Source organism: Palaemon carinicauda, chromosome 9 (assembly GCF_036898095.1).
Source record: "Palaemon carinicauda isolate YSFRI2023 chromosome 9, ASM3689809v2, whole genome shotgun sequence".
Lineage (NCBI taxonomy): Eukaryota > Metazoa > Arthropoda > Malacostraca > Decapoda > Palaemonidae > Palaemon > Palaemon carinicauda.
In genome coordinates this window covers 63,976,166-63,993,665 of record NC_090733.1, presented here as the reverse complement: position 1 = coordinate 63,993,665, position 17,500 = coordinate 63,976,166, and the positions used below count along the sequence as shown (strand labels likewise).

Sequence of the window (17,500 nt, the reverse complement as noted above, 5' to 3'; positions counted from 1 at the left end):
TATGGATAATATTTTTTTTCAGGAATGAAAGGAGTATTTATTTTCATAGATGTTATTTTAGTCTCTTGTAAAGATAAAGGAGAACATAGAGAAAGATTACGAGCAGTTCTGAAGAAGTTGAAGAAACATAATATTGAAGTAAATAAGAACAAATGTATTCCAGAAGTTGATTCGGTGGAATACTTAAGCTTTGTAATTAATGACAAAGGTATTCACAAGACTTAGGAGAAAATTAAAGCGGTGTAATCAACAAAGGTACCAGAAAATGTTAAGGACTTAAAATCATTTTTAGGTTTAGTAACATTTTATGGAAATTTCATTCAGAATTTATTTACAATCGCACATCCATCTAGTCTTGGGTAGTGCCATAGCCTCTGTACCATGGTCTTCCACTGTCTTGATTTAGAGTTCCCTTGCTTGAGGGTACACTTGGGCACGCTGTTCTTTCTTGTTTTTCTTCCTCTTATATTGTTAAATTTCTTATAGTTTATATAGTTTAATTATATTTTAATGTTACTTTTCTTAAGTTTTTATTCTTCCTTATTTCCTTTCCTCACTGGGCTATTTTCCCTGTTGGAGCCCCTGGGCATAGCATCCTGCTTTTCCAACTAGGGTTGTAGCTTAGCAAGTAATAATAATAATAATAATAATAATAATAATAATAATAATAATAATAATAACTTACTGAATAAGGGTGTAGAGTGGAATTGGACAAAAGATTGTCAGGAATCTTTTGAAAGAATTAAGCAGGAAATCACATCACCTCCATTTCTAGTACATTATCAAATGAATTTACCAGTTAAATTAGTTCGTGATGCATCGAACATAGGTTTAGGTGCAGTATTATCTCATGTTATGTCGAATGGCACTGAAAAGCCAATTGCTTTCGCCTCCAGAGTATTGAACAAGGCAGATAGGAATTGCTCTCAAATAGAAAAAGAAGGTTTAGCATTGGTGTATGGAGTTTAAAAATTTCATATGTATCTTTATGGAAGGAAAAAGTTCACAGTTGTTACTGATCATAAACCTCTATTAGCAATATTGGGTCCAAAAGTAAGTTTACCTACGTTGGTAGCTGCAAGACTACAACGTTGGGCAATTACGTTAGCCGCGTACCACTATGACATAGAATACCGTCCAACATCAAAGATGGGTAATGTAGATGCTTTATCTAGATTTCCAGTGATGACAGTATTTTGCTAGTTTCAGTATATGATGTACCCATTACAGCCAAGGATATTGCACACAATACCAAGAAAGACCCAATACTTAATAAGGTTTTAGCGAGTTTAATGAGAGGTAGGGACTTATGTGGAAATGAGGTAAATTGTAAAGCCTATAAAGATATATGGAATGCATTTGGGTATAGCACAAGGTTGTATAATAAAAGGGTCAAAAGTAATTATTCCTCATTCACTGAGGAATAAAGTTTTGTCTAAAATACATGCTGATCACCAAGGTATTGTCAGATCAAAGTCTATTGCAAGGACTTTTGTCTGGTGGCCAGGTGTAGATAGAGATACAGAATTATATGTAAGAAATTGTATGAACTGTGACACAACAGAACAATCTTCAATTTGCTAGAATGCATCCATGGAAATTACCCTGATATACATGGCAAAGAGTGCCCATAGATTTTGCAGGTCCTTTCTTAGGTTATTTGTTTTTGATAGTTGTAGATGCTTACAGTAAGTGGCCAGAAGTAATTCCAATGAAGACAACAGCTTATGCAACTATTAAAAGAATTAATGAAAAATTTTTCTACACATGGAATTCCAGAAAGAATTGTAAGTGATAATGGTCCACAGCTTACCTCACAGGAATTTAAAGATTTTTGTGAAGTAAATGGTATTAAACATACATTTTCAGCAACGTACCATCCTTCCACAAATGGAGAGGCTGAAAGATTTATTCAAACATTTAAGCATAACATGAAATGCAGAAAAGCAAATGAAAATTGCATATTTTTAACGTGTCAAAGTTTTTATTATTTTATAGAACAAAACTGCACAGGACAACAGGTGTGACACCATCAAATTTATTGATGGGGAGGAGGATTAGGTGTAAGTTAGATCTGTTGTATCCAAGTTTGCAAAGTAATTTAGAAGAAAAGGGGTATGAACAATTAGAAAGTCTTCCAAAAGTAAGACACTTTTCCCCTTATTCTAATGTCATGGTAGGATCATACAATACTCCAGAAAAGTGAGTACCAGGAGAAATTGTAAGAGAGAGGAAATTTACATAATGATGTTCATGTTGGTGGAAATATTGTAAATCACCATCTTGATCAATTACAGCCATTAAATAAAAATCCTGTAGATCATGTGAATGTTAGAGATGAAAATTTTTCAGAAGTATTTAAATCAAATATTAACGAAGATGCTCAAATGTCATATGTAGATTCAGAATCTATTTATGTACCAGAACAGGATGGATAGAGGGAAGCCCCCTGAGAGATTAGATTTGTAAAGTTTTGTACAAAGTCAAGTTAAGGGGGAGGAGACTGTTATGTATTTTATACCGTACTGTAATACTATATGCGCTACGGGTATTAACAGTAATGTTGCACAGTATTGCATTGATAAAACATGTTCCAACATAGTTTATAATTGTAGTAGCATATATTATGAATGATTTAATCATTATTTAATTTTCCTAAAGTGATTCTTCTTACTTTTGTATTGCAGTAGGATTCAGTCTTTTATAGAGTGATGCTCATTTGTGGGTTTTGTATTGTTGTGTACGAGTTTTGTTTACATCTTCTCACTCGAGAGTCAGAAGTTGTTACCGTAGAGCAAAAATGTAGACCTGAGCAAGATTAAACGTATTTTAACAAGTCTCTGATTATATCCCATTCAACAAGAAGACAAGTCAGCGAAGATGCTGGGATAGGAATATTCTCTACTAATAATAAACTACATTGTTGTTCCAGGTATGTTTGAGGGCAGTATCTAACTTTGATGACCAACACCACATCCAATACTTATCATCCATCTACATATGGAGAAGTAGAGAAAATTTTTTGAAACCTTAAAGCATAATATGAAGTATAGACAATTACTTAATTAATTCTTTAATTTTTAAAAATGACAGTATTACAATATTTTATTCTCATACTTTTACTTTATCATTTCTGCGGTGGAAATTCCTTGCGGAAGAAACAAATTGTTGCCAAATTTCCTACGGTAATAAGTCTGTGGCAAAAAAGTCCTGCGGCGAAAACTCCAGTAGCAAAATTTCCTAGAATCATTGTCTTATTTGTCAAAGTTTTTATTATCATATCGAACAACTGTACACAGCACTACAAGTATGAAACCATCAAATTTATTGACGAGGAGGAAGATTAGGAGTAAGTTAGATTTGAGTAAGCTACTCATACTTGTTGGAGCTGTATGGGTTGTGATGGTGGGGGAGACAGGAAAATTATGCATAAACAAATTAATTATAATTTCATACGCTCGTAACTTTATCTTTTAAGGATTCTAATATATAATGCGAACAATTTGTTAACAAAAAATTGTCGATTTTTAAATTAGTTAGGCAACGTATTTTGTCCCGACAGAAATATTTCTCATAAATACAAAATAAGTGTCGAGAGAGAGAGAGAGAGAGAGAGAGAGAGAGAGAGAGAGAGAGAGAGAGAGAGAGAGAGAGAGAGAGAGAGAGAGAGAGAGATTATGATTTTAAGGGCGTAAAGTGTGGGGGAGGGAAGAGTAAATGTTGGATTTGTTAAGAGGAAGGAAACATTTTACTTGAAAGTAATTCAATATCGATTTATCAGAACCATATTTTTTTTCCGGTACCGATTGCAAATCACAATTACGTGGTATAGGACCATTGGTTGTGTCAATTTATATAACACTCTAACAGGAAAGTTATTGGCTAAGAAAATGGATTCTGGAATACCGTAGTTTGTAAAGTTTGTCCAGACTGGAAAACGTTACTCATACACAATTCACGAATCCAATATCATTTTATTTTTTCAACATGACATATTAACAATTGGTAGGTAACAATTCAGTATATACAAGAAAGTATTTTAGGCAAGAATTGTGTTTTTGTGGCCAGTCGATCATCAGAGAACAATTACAAATTCTACTGTCATGTGGTTAAAATTGAAATACGCTAGAGCACAGGCTGGAGTTGGTAATGAAAAAGCAGATACCGCTACTACATAGGCCATGAATTTACGACAATTCAGCGTTAAACACCCCGTACTTTTATAGTACGTAATTGGCTAAGTATTTGGAATAAGGGAATCTGAAAGCAATAAATTGTAACAAATAAAATCAATTGTTTCTTCTCGGGAGTCATCAAAACAAAAGATAAATGGACGGAAATAATTTGAGCAAGATTGTGTATTAATCCTACGAAATTGACTCCAGGATCCTTAATGTGCACGTGAAACAGTTCCATGGGCCAGTGAACGTGATACTATTTTATTCACACGATATATATTTTTGTGATTGGAAAGTTGTTAAAAGGCAAAAATATTCTTATTTCGGTTAGTAAAGTTTGTCTGACATTTTATGTGATTCTGAGAGCGTCTGCTTTTAGGATTTTAACGTTAGCATATGTTTGATAAATAAAACAATAACTTCTTTATATCGCAGATTTTTATCTATTACTTTATTCTCATATCTGTTATATTACTATATTTATTCATCCATTAAATTCATTAGATATTGTATACTCGGGCCAGCTCTGTATGATTCGAGCTTGACTCATTATGCTGGTAAATTTCCTTCTAATGTATGTCATTATGAGAATATCAAATAGATGCTATTATATTAAGTTGTGATATTACCTCTGAACAAAGGGCAAATTTTCCAAACGGTTATTGGCCCTTGTCGATTATACTGGCCCAAAACAAGCTCCATGAAGAACAACGGAAGAGCTCCAAACACTGTGATCAGGAAGTAGGGCAGTAAGAAAGCACCTGTGAACAAGGAAATGGTAAAGGACATCATTTATGTTTAGAAATTAGTGTCTGCCCTATTTGAATGAAGATAATATACAGTACTTTCAAGGCTTATATTAAACATTTCAGCAGACATTGTCATCCTTGTTTAAATCTATAACATAATAATACAAATAATAAAATAAAATACATGAAGATCATTTTCCTACCTCCTCCATTGCGGTAGCAGAGAAAGGGGAAACGCCACACATTGGCCAAGTCCACAGCAAAGCCGATGATGGACAACAGGAAGTCCATGGATTTTCCCCATGATTCCCGACCATCGTCAGCCACACCTGGGGGTCCTGGAGTCTGTGATGTACCTGATGAAGGGACATTGGTAGTTGGCCCATTGGGTGCTCCCCTTGGTGTTCGTGGGGCGACTGCAGCAACAGGCACACCCCCTGACCCTCCATCTCCCCCAACTGAGCCATCCCCCTCAAATTGGGTAGCTGAAGATTTAATTGTAAGCATCTCCCCGCCAGCCATTGGAACAATTTCGGTACTTCCTCCCCGTGGGTAAGGTAACACCCCTGCAACCCTGCGTTCCCCTAAAAAAAGAAAAGAAAAATCAGATATAAGTTATAATCAATTTCATCGATTGGTAGTGCATATACTGTATATGCTGATCTAGAAGTGAAATTTTCAATATTTAAAAAAAAATGGCATATTCAACAAATTACTCAATCTACCATTGTTGTACAAGAACAAACAAATTACATCTTTTGATATTTCTAAGAAGTAGGCTGCCTTAGCAACCAATGAAAGAGCTAATTTGTCTAAAGGTTTTACCTCTGTTTCCTCTTTAATCCCTATATTTTCTGTGTTCAAAGATACTCTCATAAGCCCCATAAATATTTATAAGCTTATCCATTTCTATCCATCCTTGATACCTTATACGTACTTTTCTCCTGGAACCATACAGTATTTTACCCTTTATACTTACCTTTCAGATGATTAATCTACGTACATCTATTAACTTCAGTAGCCTTAATGATGATATATAAGACCAATCTGCCAGTAATAGTTGATCTGCTTATGAAATGACATCTGGTCATATGAATGAATTTATCATAATTGAGTTTGCATGCTGAGGCATATCACCAAACCGTAATTTTCAAAAATACTTTGTATCTTCTTTCCGATTTAGCAACCTACTGGGGGTTTCCCAGACAGTGCAAGCACTCTGTAACAAACACTCTTATCATTAAGAGATTTTTATGTAGTGACTTACAGCCATTGCAGTAATTTATAAGAGTATCACGAATCACCATTAGTAAAGAAGAAAGACAATTTTTCCCTTACCAAGAGGCAAAATCTCTATTTCCCAGAAATGCTTACGAACAAAACTATAAAAAAAGTTCTGTTTAACCTCTCCCTCCACATCGACCACCTCCTTCCTTTCTTCACCTGCTCTCTCTCTCTCTCTCTCTCTCTCTCTCTCTCTCTCTCTCTCTCAAAAAGTTGCTTCACTTTAAACTTTTGTATGATTTATGATGTAGCTATCAAATAATTTACATTGTTGTAGCCTACATATCTAATGATGTGAAGAATTTTACTTCTCTCTTCTTCTTCTCTTTCGTATTTTGGTCTCACTCCCAATATAGTAGTTATCCTAGAAATATTCACGTCTGTACCTAATGTTTTCTTTTACCGAAAAAGGTAGACTGCTTCAACTGAACTTGTTGACAATACGCCATATTCGTGACGTTACTGCGTAGAAACGCAAGACAAAACATTACGCTGTGTGCGTTGGTTCCTCTCTTAATTCGAGATGAATTATTGCAATGGTTTTTAATGTAATTTTAGGAGCCTACTCCTGACTTATTAGTAGCTTATTTTATCTCTTCAGTAAGAATTTAGGTCTGAATAATTTAGGTTTAATTTGCCCAATGCACCAGCCCTTTTCTAATTATTTATCTAAATTACCCATTTTTAGTATGCAAGAATAGGTAGGAATACTTTGTATGTCTATTCCCCTAGAGCTGCAAGATTTTCCTTTGTATTTTATACAAAATCCTGCCTCCTACTCACTCCTTGAAATAATACAATGCCCTGCCCAAAAGTCCAGATTTGGCATCTCAACTCAAACTACCCTCACTTTTTGGAAGATGACCCAGGTGAGCCCATGCGATCTGCCTGACGGTCGCCCTATTTGTTCACGCGCAGCCGTTGTGACTGGCTGACCACACTGGTCATTCAATTTGTGCATTTCTGGCTCACCCCACGGTCCAGCTACCTGGACTGTGGTTCACCCCAACTCCCCCAACAAACAGAGGAGGACATAGGAATTCTGGTGTTCTGTCGGCTGGAGAGAGGGAAGATCCGAATTTGAGAACTGTTCCAGCATAGGATTGTGTGCATAAATTTTGTTTATAATTCTTACATTCAGAGACTAGTCCAGTCCCGGGTCGCAGGACCAGGTGTCTGACCCCAGTTTGATCAATTACCATTGTAGAAGACCAAGAGTCTAAAGCAACAATATTTTGCTTACTATTATGCATTTCTAAATTGGTGTAATTATTGGCCTTTAATGCTTTACCATGTTAAGATGTCCAATTTTCTACTGTAATCTTTATATAATAAAATAACTAGCTTAGGTTAATTACACCTTTTCGTATTTATACTCCCTTCATTTATTTTATTGTGTCTAATATGAATATTTAATCTCGGGACAGCACACCTGATATATTAAAAGGAGCAAGTCTACATAACTTAAGGGTAATAGTGTGTTAACAAATGACTTAGTCTTCATTCTAAATGCTTCGAAGATAAAGATCCTTATCTTTAAATTTACTACTTTGATATATCCCTTTTCCCTCCTTTGCCATTGTCTCCATTCATAACGTAAAATTCCTGTACTGGGGTACTTGGGACGGTGCCGAAACAAAGCCTTAGAGAGTATATGGCTTTAGTAATGACAAAGCTAAAGTAGGCCATCAAATTACTTATGTGTGGAGCAAGGACTACTATTATACAGGACGTGCACACCCAGATTCCTGGCTCCGCTAGCGGAGGCCATTGCTTTCTTTGTAACCTAACACTTTATATTGGGCAAATATATCAAAACTAGAAACCTAACATTGTATATAAGACAAGTATATCTACTATTGACTTAATCAATGCAGTATAAGTTAATATAAACTTTTATAGTAAATTTGAAATCATTTTAAAGGCACTGTTATGCTTTGAAATGCCAATTTTAGCCAGAGTTAACATGTATTATTTTATGAAGTTAGTGGACACTTTAAAGGAATCCAAGTTGCTCTTGTTTTACATTTTACAAAATGGATTATAGTTAAACCTTTGTGATTGTAAACAAACAAAAATTCACACAAAATAACAGACATAGAAGCAAAAGCTTACCAGACTGCAGCGATTAATCAGCGAGCCGGGCCTTCTTTACAGAGATCTGGAGAAGAACTGCAATCTTCTGCTGGTCTTTTTCTAGACTGTGGAGTCCATTCAGAGGAACATTTGCCAGACGACGGAACCCCTTGAGACAGTCAATGTCAATCCCACTGAATCTGGCCAGTGTTGACATGATCTCCATTAGTTTTTTTCTGGCAGCAGGAACGGTGACGAGCTTCTTTGATAAAACAGTCCACATCTGATAAGATCAAAAGTGCACATATGTGGAGTTGTCAGGGAACCTCTGGACACTGTCTCGATAAAGTCCTTAACGTCTCTGGTCACAAGAGGTTCCTCGGCGCTGAAGACCACACCGTCCGCGCACTTCGTCTCAAGCCATCCCTCCACAAAGGCCGCACTGCACTCTCATTCACAGTCTTGTCACATCCGTGGTGCAACTCTTAATAGAGGCTGCATCCTCTAGGTCAAGTGCAGTCCCCAAGCAAGTATGTTCCTTCAACACAGGGTGGACATGGATGGACTGGAGGTTTAAGGCAGCATATCTCAAGAGGTGCTGCTTACATACGGAGAACACATCCCCAGTGGTCGTGAAAGAGTTTGCACCAGTTAATTGACGGTAGACTGAGAACTCCCCCTCAAGTCGGTCACTCTGGATCTCACACAGTAGGACATAAAGGAAGCCTGCGTTTCTGAACAAGTAGTGGCAATTGGCAATCAGTCCCTGCATAGTCTACACTAGTGCATTCTTGGTGTCATGGGTGAAACACTTCATTCAATTTACTTCATGTCCTGAAGAAGCCTCTTGGAAAATCAACAGGAAAGTTTGCAGGCTGGTTGACTGGGGATCCTGAACAGCTCGATATTGATTGTTCATGCGCTGATCTTGCCCCTTCCCAGATACATTCACTAAATTTCACCAGTTGAGGATGATTTGGATGAACTTAGCAGTGTCGTGACATCCTCTGAGGTTCAATGAAGCCACAGTCTTTTCATTGAAGACCTTCAAGACAGGCTGCACATTTTATAGTTGAAGTAGTGAGGGGTTAACAGCAAATTTAGTGAGGGGAGTAGTCTTCAGAATACTACTTTTCTCTGACTATTACAGTTTCTTGATGTCAGCAAATGATGCTGTTGTTTTATTGTCAAGACTGATCTTCTGGGACTTCTTACTGATCCAGTTGTTGTGAATGTGCTTCAGAAGATGCACTGTGTCAAAAGGTAGAAAACAGACATGCTCTTTATCAAGAGGATGCTTGGCTGTGGCATGGCAATCATCCGGAAAATCAAACAAAGTACTGCTGGTTTATCTTGTGGTCTGAAATAAACCCGATGACACACCCACCTGCCCTCTCAACAGCAGCTGTTGCCTCCTTCACACTCTCAAGCTGGTTTGCTGATGTGAGCTTGTGGATGGGTGTCACAGAAATCATAAACTAGGTCCTCTGTGCAGTGACTTCATCATAATACATAGCACAGAAGTAGCCTTGCAGTCCGGCATGTTCACTGCCATACCACTCAGAACCCCATCAGAAAATGCAACAGTCTGCCGAATCTGTACTTCATCTATCAAGAGCCAGAGAACTTCAAATCAATCAATTAATCAATTAATCAATCATCTATCAAGAGGAATACATTCTTCAGCTGCAGTGTCTTCACTTTGGCAAATGTTTCCCTCATCACCTGATCCTCGTCAATAGATGAAGTGAAGTACTGCTGCTTGCGTTTGCTTGGCAGCACCAAAAAGTCTTTGAGCTGTTGATAACTACACTTGAGGTATGATTCAAGAGCAAAACAATAATCATTCATGGAAAACTGTTTCTGTGATAAAAGTTCCAACTGGCGTGTCAAAAAATACCAGCTTCTTCTCATTCTCGGTGTTCACACAGGCTGTGTGGGTTTGAAGAAGAGTGACAACATTCGCAATAATTTTGTCAAAAGGGAAGTCATAGTTAATTGCTAAGCGCACAGCTTCACCAAACTGACCATACGACTTCAAACCATTGTTGGGATGAAGTGTCTTACCCAGTGGTACATTAATGCCCTTCTTGAATGCATGGCAGATCAGTGGGCTACACAACGTGGGCATGTTTTCAACATTCACAGACAGGCTGCACTCACTGAATGATCAGACACACTATCCTTTCTTCTGATCTTGAAATAATTAAATTCTTGCACTGCTTCTGTAGGTCACGTTCAGGTCTAAAAGCATCAAATGAAGTAATCATATCTTTCTGAAGAAAATGCCTCAGTTTTTTGTCTTTGGTCTTTGCCTGGTGAGGTACAGGTTTTGAAGATGGCAGACATGAAGCAGGCACATTGAAGACACTAGGAGGGATCGCAGGTTACGAAGAACCACCAGGCAATTTGATAGGAGGGTTTGCACCCCAGTGTTTCTTACAAATTTAAAATGTGTCAGAATCAACAAAGTTCTTACGTGGTGGTATCACATCAAGCCGCTTCTGTCTTTCATAACGGTCTTTTGGCAGTCGAAATACTCGGCACCTGTTATCCATGTTATAACTACCGTTGCAGTTCACAACACCACACTTATTCGGCATTTTGAATACACAAAATCACCAAGAAAGAACCTATGAAGAACCAAACAAACAAACAAAATCAGCAATAACCTATGTTAACAAACACTATCCACTTCTAAATGCTACCACACGCAAAAGACTGAGCCACACAACATTCCACCTACACTGCTCGTGGCACACTGGATTGGCCTCTGGTAGCGGAGCCAGGAATCTGGGTGTGCACGTCCTGTGTAATAGTAGTCCTTCATGTGGAGTTTTCAGGCCTCTGGACAGAAAACATTTTTCTATTTAGAGTGAAGGCTTGTAAACTACATCATCAAAGTACTTACCAGAGTTTTAGTGCTCCTTCCCTCCCCTGTTTTATCTTTGTAATATGGTGAAGGGAGACATTCCCGGTACAACAAGTTCCTACTCAATAAACAAATATAAATATATATTCTCCACATGATCCACTAGGTTGTTACCTACCAGTGGTGGCCATCTTTTCTCCATCCTCGCAATACAAGTATATGGCTGATACCTGTTTCCAAATGATAATTGTGAAGAAGGTAACCAATCAAAATTATAACAGTCGCTTAACCATCAATCATAGTGTGTATCGTTCTACTACTCCACCATACATTAAGATATCTCTCACTCTTAATAACCATTTACATTATCCCTCCGCGAGAGAGAGAGAGAGAGAGAGAGAGAGAGAGAGAGAGAGAGAGAGAGAGAGAGAGAGAGAGAGAGAGAGAGAGGAGGGCAGGTGAGGAGAGGGAGATGGAGGGGTTCGGTGTGATGGGAGAGGGTAGGTGGATCTATTTTATATTGTTTTGTGCGTATCCATTTCTGGGTAATAGAGTTTTTGCCTATTGGTACGGGGAAAAGTGTCTTTATTCTTTACAATCAATGATTCCCGATGCGCTTATAAATTACTACTATGGGTGTAATTACTTTCAGAAAAATCTCATACTGATCCGAATGTTCGTTACAGAATTATTGCCAAAAAACGTGCTTGCACTGTCCGTAGAACACACAGTAATACTCAAATAGCATTCCCAATCACTTTTAGTTATAATTCTCCTAGTTTTTTCTATTTGCTTGACCTCCAAATCTTGAGATAATTTGCTAACATTGTGTGGACTAACGAATTTCCTTTAATAACTTCTTAAAAGGTGCTCCTCACCCTAATCAATTTGAATATCAATTTTCCTATTACTGTCAATAACATTGATAGTCCGAGGTAATGATTGGAGAGTCGTCAAAGATATTGAAACAGCATTGTCAGTGTTGTTGAATAATTTAACTATTGTTATTGTAAGGGTATGATTCCCAAGAAAGGTCGCTTTTGTTCAAGTCACCAGAGTGTTACTATATCGAGCTCTAAGGAGAAGGACAAGGAGAGAGCGTTCTTGTTGGAGTTGATACTCCTCTACATAGACTTTTCTTCCCCTTGCAACATTAAATCTAATGACTACAGTTTAGTAACCGCAGCAAGAAAAAAAAAAGGGCAATGAGATTCTCTTACAGAAATCTCAGGAGAGATGTCCAGATTAGTGTATTGAAATTGTAACGAAGAAATTTAACAAATTAGGAACAAATTTCAGAAAGGAACTCAGAAAATAGTACCACGGCGAAGGAATCTGGTGCTGGGGCAGATGACATTGCAAAGGAAGGATATTATGATTTTACAGTGAGATATCTTTCCTCACAGAACAAGAAATGCCTTCTCATTCTATGAACGGCAAAGATAAGGAATAAGATGACGGTGTAATTGAAGATCCTGTGAGTGTATGTATAATTTTTTGTTTGATTGGTGAAGAATAAACATATTAAAAGAATTATTAAATTCACAACTATTAATAACTACTGTAAATACTGAGTATATATTGATTTATGATAAATGTTGACAAAATCCTAATTTCTGTGTTCAAGACGGCTAACAAGTTACTGTATATATACATATATATATATATAACCTTTTGTGTATTTATTGAAGATTTTATTAAATTATTACTAGATTTTCTATGGTAATAAGATATTATGTGCCTTGGAATTTTGCCATTGGTACTTGCCTATCGTTATTAAAATATTGGAATAGAACTAAAATGACAGCGAGTTTCAGTAATGATTACAGAATGATGATTAACATCGAAAGGCGAGAGAACTTATCCTTTTCAGTCCTAGACTGAACAGACAAATACATGAGCTTTTTCCAGTTGTTAACTTAAATAATCTATGAAAGGCGCCAAAATAAGACTAATATCCTAAATATATTTTCGACAATAAGCCTTGCCCTACTTGAACTATAATCAAATATCCTCTATGTGCATCTAATTCATATTGTGCATAAGGTTTCATAAGATGCTCAGCCATAGTAAATGCGTCATCAAAAACGAAAACATAAGGTAGTTGCCTATTTGTACCTAGTAAAAGCTTTGATGATGGAAAGTTGGATTTCCCTTCACTCAACATCCTGCCAAATTTAGTTTCGATAAATACTCCAATATTAGATACTCTCTCGTTTATGCCTACATTTACCATTAAAAACTTCATACTCTGCATATACAACTGCCACCAGGACAAAGCTACAGTAGGTTTTGTAATCTAAAAAAAGAGGTCCAGAGTGAGATGCTTTTTGATTTCCACATGCGTGCCAACTTTCGATTCGCAACAAGGAGGGAAATTCCATCTACGCATGAATGCATTGCCAATACCTTCCATTCATCTGATGTGTATGGGAGCATAAAATGAAAACAAAAATGAAGAAACCTAAAAATTCTCTCTCTCTCTCTCTCTCTCTCTCTCTCTCTCTCTCTCTCTCTCTCTCTCTCTCTCTCTCTCTCTCTCTCTCTCTCTCTCTCTCTCTCTCTAGGCATTTAATCTACCTAGGCATTTAATCTATATATACAAAGAATCCAAGTTCGATCTAATCATCATCGCTTGCGTGCAATCGCCTTCAGGGAAAAGGAACCGACTTTGGTAAGATTGCAGCTGTCTGGGTAATGGATTTAAAGAAGATGGACCCTTTTCAAGTTCTCTACACTAAAAGAGTCATAAATGAGATCTTGTTTGAGGCTAGGAAGGGCACATTTCATCGTAATTTTGTTGTCACAAACAAGTCTACAAAGAGTCGTACTCACAACACACGCCTTCAACCTCGGAAGTACAATCCATTCCATTCAGTCCTGTGAATAATAGAACCCTTTCACATTTTTTTCTTCGTTTCAGTGATATGAATATTAGCAGTGTCTTTCTAAGTGCATTTCGTTCCAAAAGTTGTCTAATAAATTAGGCTAAGTGATAATATTATTGTTTTATAACCTTTAAGACGGCGTTATGTCTCCATAGCTATCTTGCTGATTGGTTAAGGTGACATTGCACTTATAAATTTCAAGTCTTCAAATATATTGCCAGTGGCCAAGTAACGAAGAATCTTTGACTTGCTGGTTTTGTCTTTCTCAAATGCGTTTCTTTCTTTTCTGTTAATGGCCTCGCTAAATTCAATAGTTCATAAAGCCCTGGTTCAAAAACAAAATCAAATGGCTCACTAAACCTCGGTTCATCGAAGAGTTTTTCATGTGTATATAATGCCTCTTTTTGAACGATTTTTTCACCCACTTGTTTTATTTGTTTTATTGTAAAAAAGAAAAAATCCTACGGATAAGTAATCTAAATCCTCGTGGGAGAGCATGATGTCTTCTCAAGGGTGCCTTACCTTATTGCCTTATATTTTGTTTGGGTTCCCCCAGGTCCCTCAGTGTGAGGCACCTCATATATCCACCAGAGAGTTGCTAATGCATCTTCCGGTGTATTTTGCATCTTCCAGTCTTGGATGGTCTGGGATGCATCTTAGGTATTTATCGAGCTTATTGTTAAACACATCTACACTCACTCCTGATATGTTTCTTAGATGAGCTGGCACCACATTAAATAGTCGCTACATTATCGATGCTGGTGCGTAGTGGATTAATGTCCTGTGCGCCTTTCTTAGTTTACCTGGTATATTTTTTGGCACTATTAATCTACCTTGGCTTGCTCTTTCTGATATTTTTAGCTCCATGATGTTTTCAGTAATTCCTTCTATTTGCTTCCATGCTTGTATTATCATGTAGCATTCTCTTCTCCTTTCTAGACTGTATAGTTTCAAAAATTGCAGTCTTTCCCAGTAGTCAAGGTCCTTAACTTCTTCTATTCTAGCAGTATAGGACCTTTGTACACTCTCTATTTGCGCAATATCCTTTTGGTAGTGTGGGTACCATATCACATTGCAGTACTTGAGTGTACTACGTACATAAGTTTTGTAAAGCATAATCATGTGTTCAGCTTTTCTTGTTTTAAAGTGTCTGAATAACATTCCCATTTTTGCTTTACATTTAGCCAACAGTGTTGCTATTTGGTCGTTGCATAACATATTCCTATCTAACATTACACCAAGGTCTTTAATTGTTTCCTTGTTTGTGATTGTCTCATTATTAGGTCCCTTGTATGCATATACCATTCCTTCTCTATTTCCATAATTTATTGATTCGAATTTATCGGAGTTAAATACCATCCTATTTATCTCCGCCCATTCATATATTTTGTTTAGATCATTTTGTAGTGAGTTCCTATCTTCATCACAAGTAATTTCTCTACTTCTTATGTCATCGGCGAAACTTCTCACTACGGAGTTTTCAACATCACAGTCTATGTCTGAGATCATAATAAAAAGAGCAGTGCAGCTAATACCATACCTTGTGGCACGCCAGATATTACCTGGGCTTCATCTGATTTCTCGTCATTTGCAACCACTATCTGTTTTCTGTTTTGCAGGAATTCTTTTACCCATTTTCCTATCTTTCCCACAATATTATGCTTTCTCATTTTTTTCTCTAATATACATGTATTATGGTCTACCTTGTCAAAGGCTTTTGCAAAATCTAGATAGATCACATCTGTGTCTTTTTCATTTATCATATTTCTGTATATGTTTTCATAGTGTGCTATCCATTGGGTCTGTGTACTTTTTCCAGGCACAAAACCGTGTTGACCTATATTAAACAAATTATTTTTAACCAAATGGTTCATTATTTTCTTTTTTATTACCCTCTCATACACTTTAATAATATGTGATGTTAGACTAACAGGTCTATAATTGCTTGCCTCTAGTCTTGATCCACTTTTGAAGATAGGGGTTATATAAGCTAATTTATGTTTAACATATATCTTGCTCATATCTACACTTTGTCTTAGCAGTATTGCAAGCGGCTTCGCGATAGTGTTTTCAGTTTTTTTTAACAAAATCGCTTGAACTCCATCTGGTCAGGCTGCCGATCCATTTTTAATTTCGTTTATAGCCTTGACAATATCTGCTTCATTAATATCTATATCCGTTAGATATTCAACATTTTCTTCTCTCATTTCTGTTTCATTATTCTCATTCGCAATTCTTGGCGTGAACTCACTCTTATATTTTTCTGCTAATATGTTGCATATTTCCTTTTTTTCATTCGTTAGCCGTCCTTCAATTCTTAGAGGGCCTATTTTTAGTCTCCCTTTATTCATCTTTTTTGCATAGGAGTAAAGTACTTTGGGGTTTCTTTTTATATTTTGAAGTGTCCTTTCTTCTAAGTCCCTTTTTTCATTTTCTTTCGACTGTATAATCTTTTGTTCTGCATTTTCTATCTTACATTTTATTTCCATCCTTTTCTACACATTTTTTCTTTTGCAAGATTTTTCTTTCACTTTCTAATTTTCTGAAATAAGATCCTTCTGTCTCTTGGTATGCACGTCTTTTGTTTATTGTTTTCTTTCGGTACATATTTTTCAAAAATTTTCTCCAGTATTTTGTACAGTATGTCTGTATTTACCTGTATATTATCACTTACAAATACACTTTTCCATTCTTTATTCAGTTCTTCATTTATTTCTGACCATTTTATATTCTTACTGTAAAAATTATATTTTCCATATCCTTCCCAAAGTTTTGTGCTTTTATTAATTCTGCGATCACTTGCTTTGGAATGGACTATCAATTCTATGACATTGTGGTCTGAAATTCCCGTGTTATACACTATTATTTCTTTAACAAAGAAATATCAATTATTGTCAAGACTATTAAGCAGTGTGAGGGCAAATGATTGAAGACACCGAATATTGAGATAATATGATTGATATTAATATCATTGATAGTACATGGGTTGGTTTAGCCTAGGGATCGCTTACATTAGCTTTACATCGAATCATATTTATTTCAAGTCAAAAAAGATCCAAGATTGTTTTTATCAAGATTTTTGGGAGGAAGTACCAAACAATTACAAACATTTAGAACAGCTTTTATCACATATCCATTGCTCAGAAGATAATTGGAAAATAAAAAAAGATTTTTAGTTCCTCACAGGTGGTTGATATTGTTGCAGTCTTATTTTGCCATCATAGAATACATCGAGTAAGTAATATGATAGCTGCTTTTTCATATTCAATAGTTGGGATGAATGAAATAAGTCTTTCTTTATAAACATAATATTTGTTATTTAATCCCTAGTTTTACTTTCTTAGATTCTAACTAACTTCAAAAAGTAAGATAACATTTTATTTGATAATCATTCCAGTGCTCAAGATCATCATTGGCTATATAATGTTTAGATTTAGTTGTATATTCCAACTT

At 36.3% G+C, this 17,500-nt stretch overlaps 1 protein-coding gene across 1 annotated transcript in view; it reads right to left on the bottom strand.

Annotated features, from left to right (window-relative positions):
* LOC137646456 (sodium-dependent dopamine transporter-like) overlaps nucleotides 1–9,762 on the bottom strand; it is a 37,220-nt gene extending 27,458 nt beyond the window's left edge. The window contains exons 1-3 of the mRNA XM_068379558.1: nucleotides 9,675–9,762; nucleotides 5,131–5,511; nucleotides 4,808–4,939 (exon numbers count right to left, since the gene is read on the bottom strand). Coding sequence (XP_068235659.1) covers nucleotides 4,808–4,939; nucleotides 5,131–5,511; nucleotides 9,675–9,762 — 601 coding nt within the window. The remainder of the gene's footprint in view (nucleotides 1–4,807; nucleotides 4,940–5,130; nucleotides 5,512–9,674) is intronic.
* Nucleotides 9,763–17,500: the final 7,738 nt, after the last annotated feature.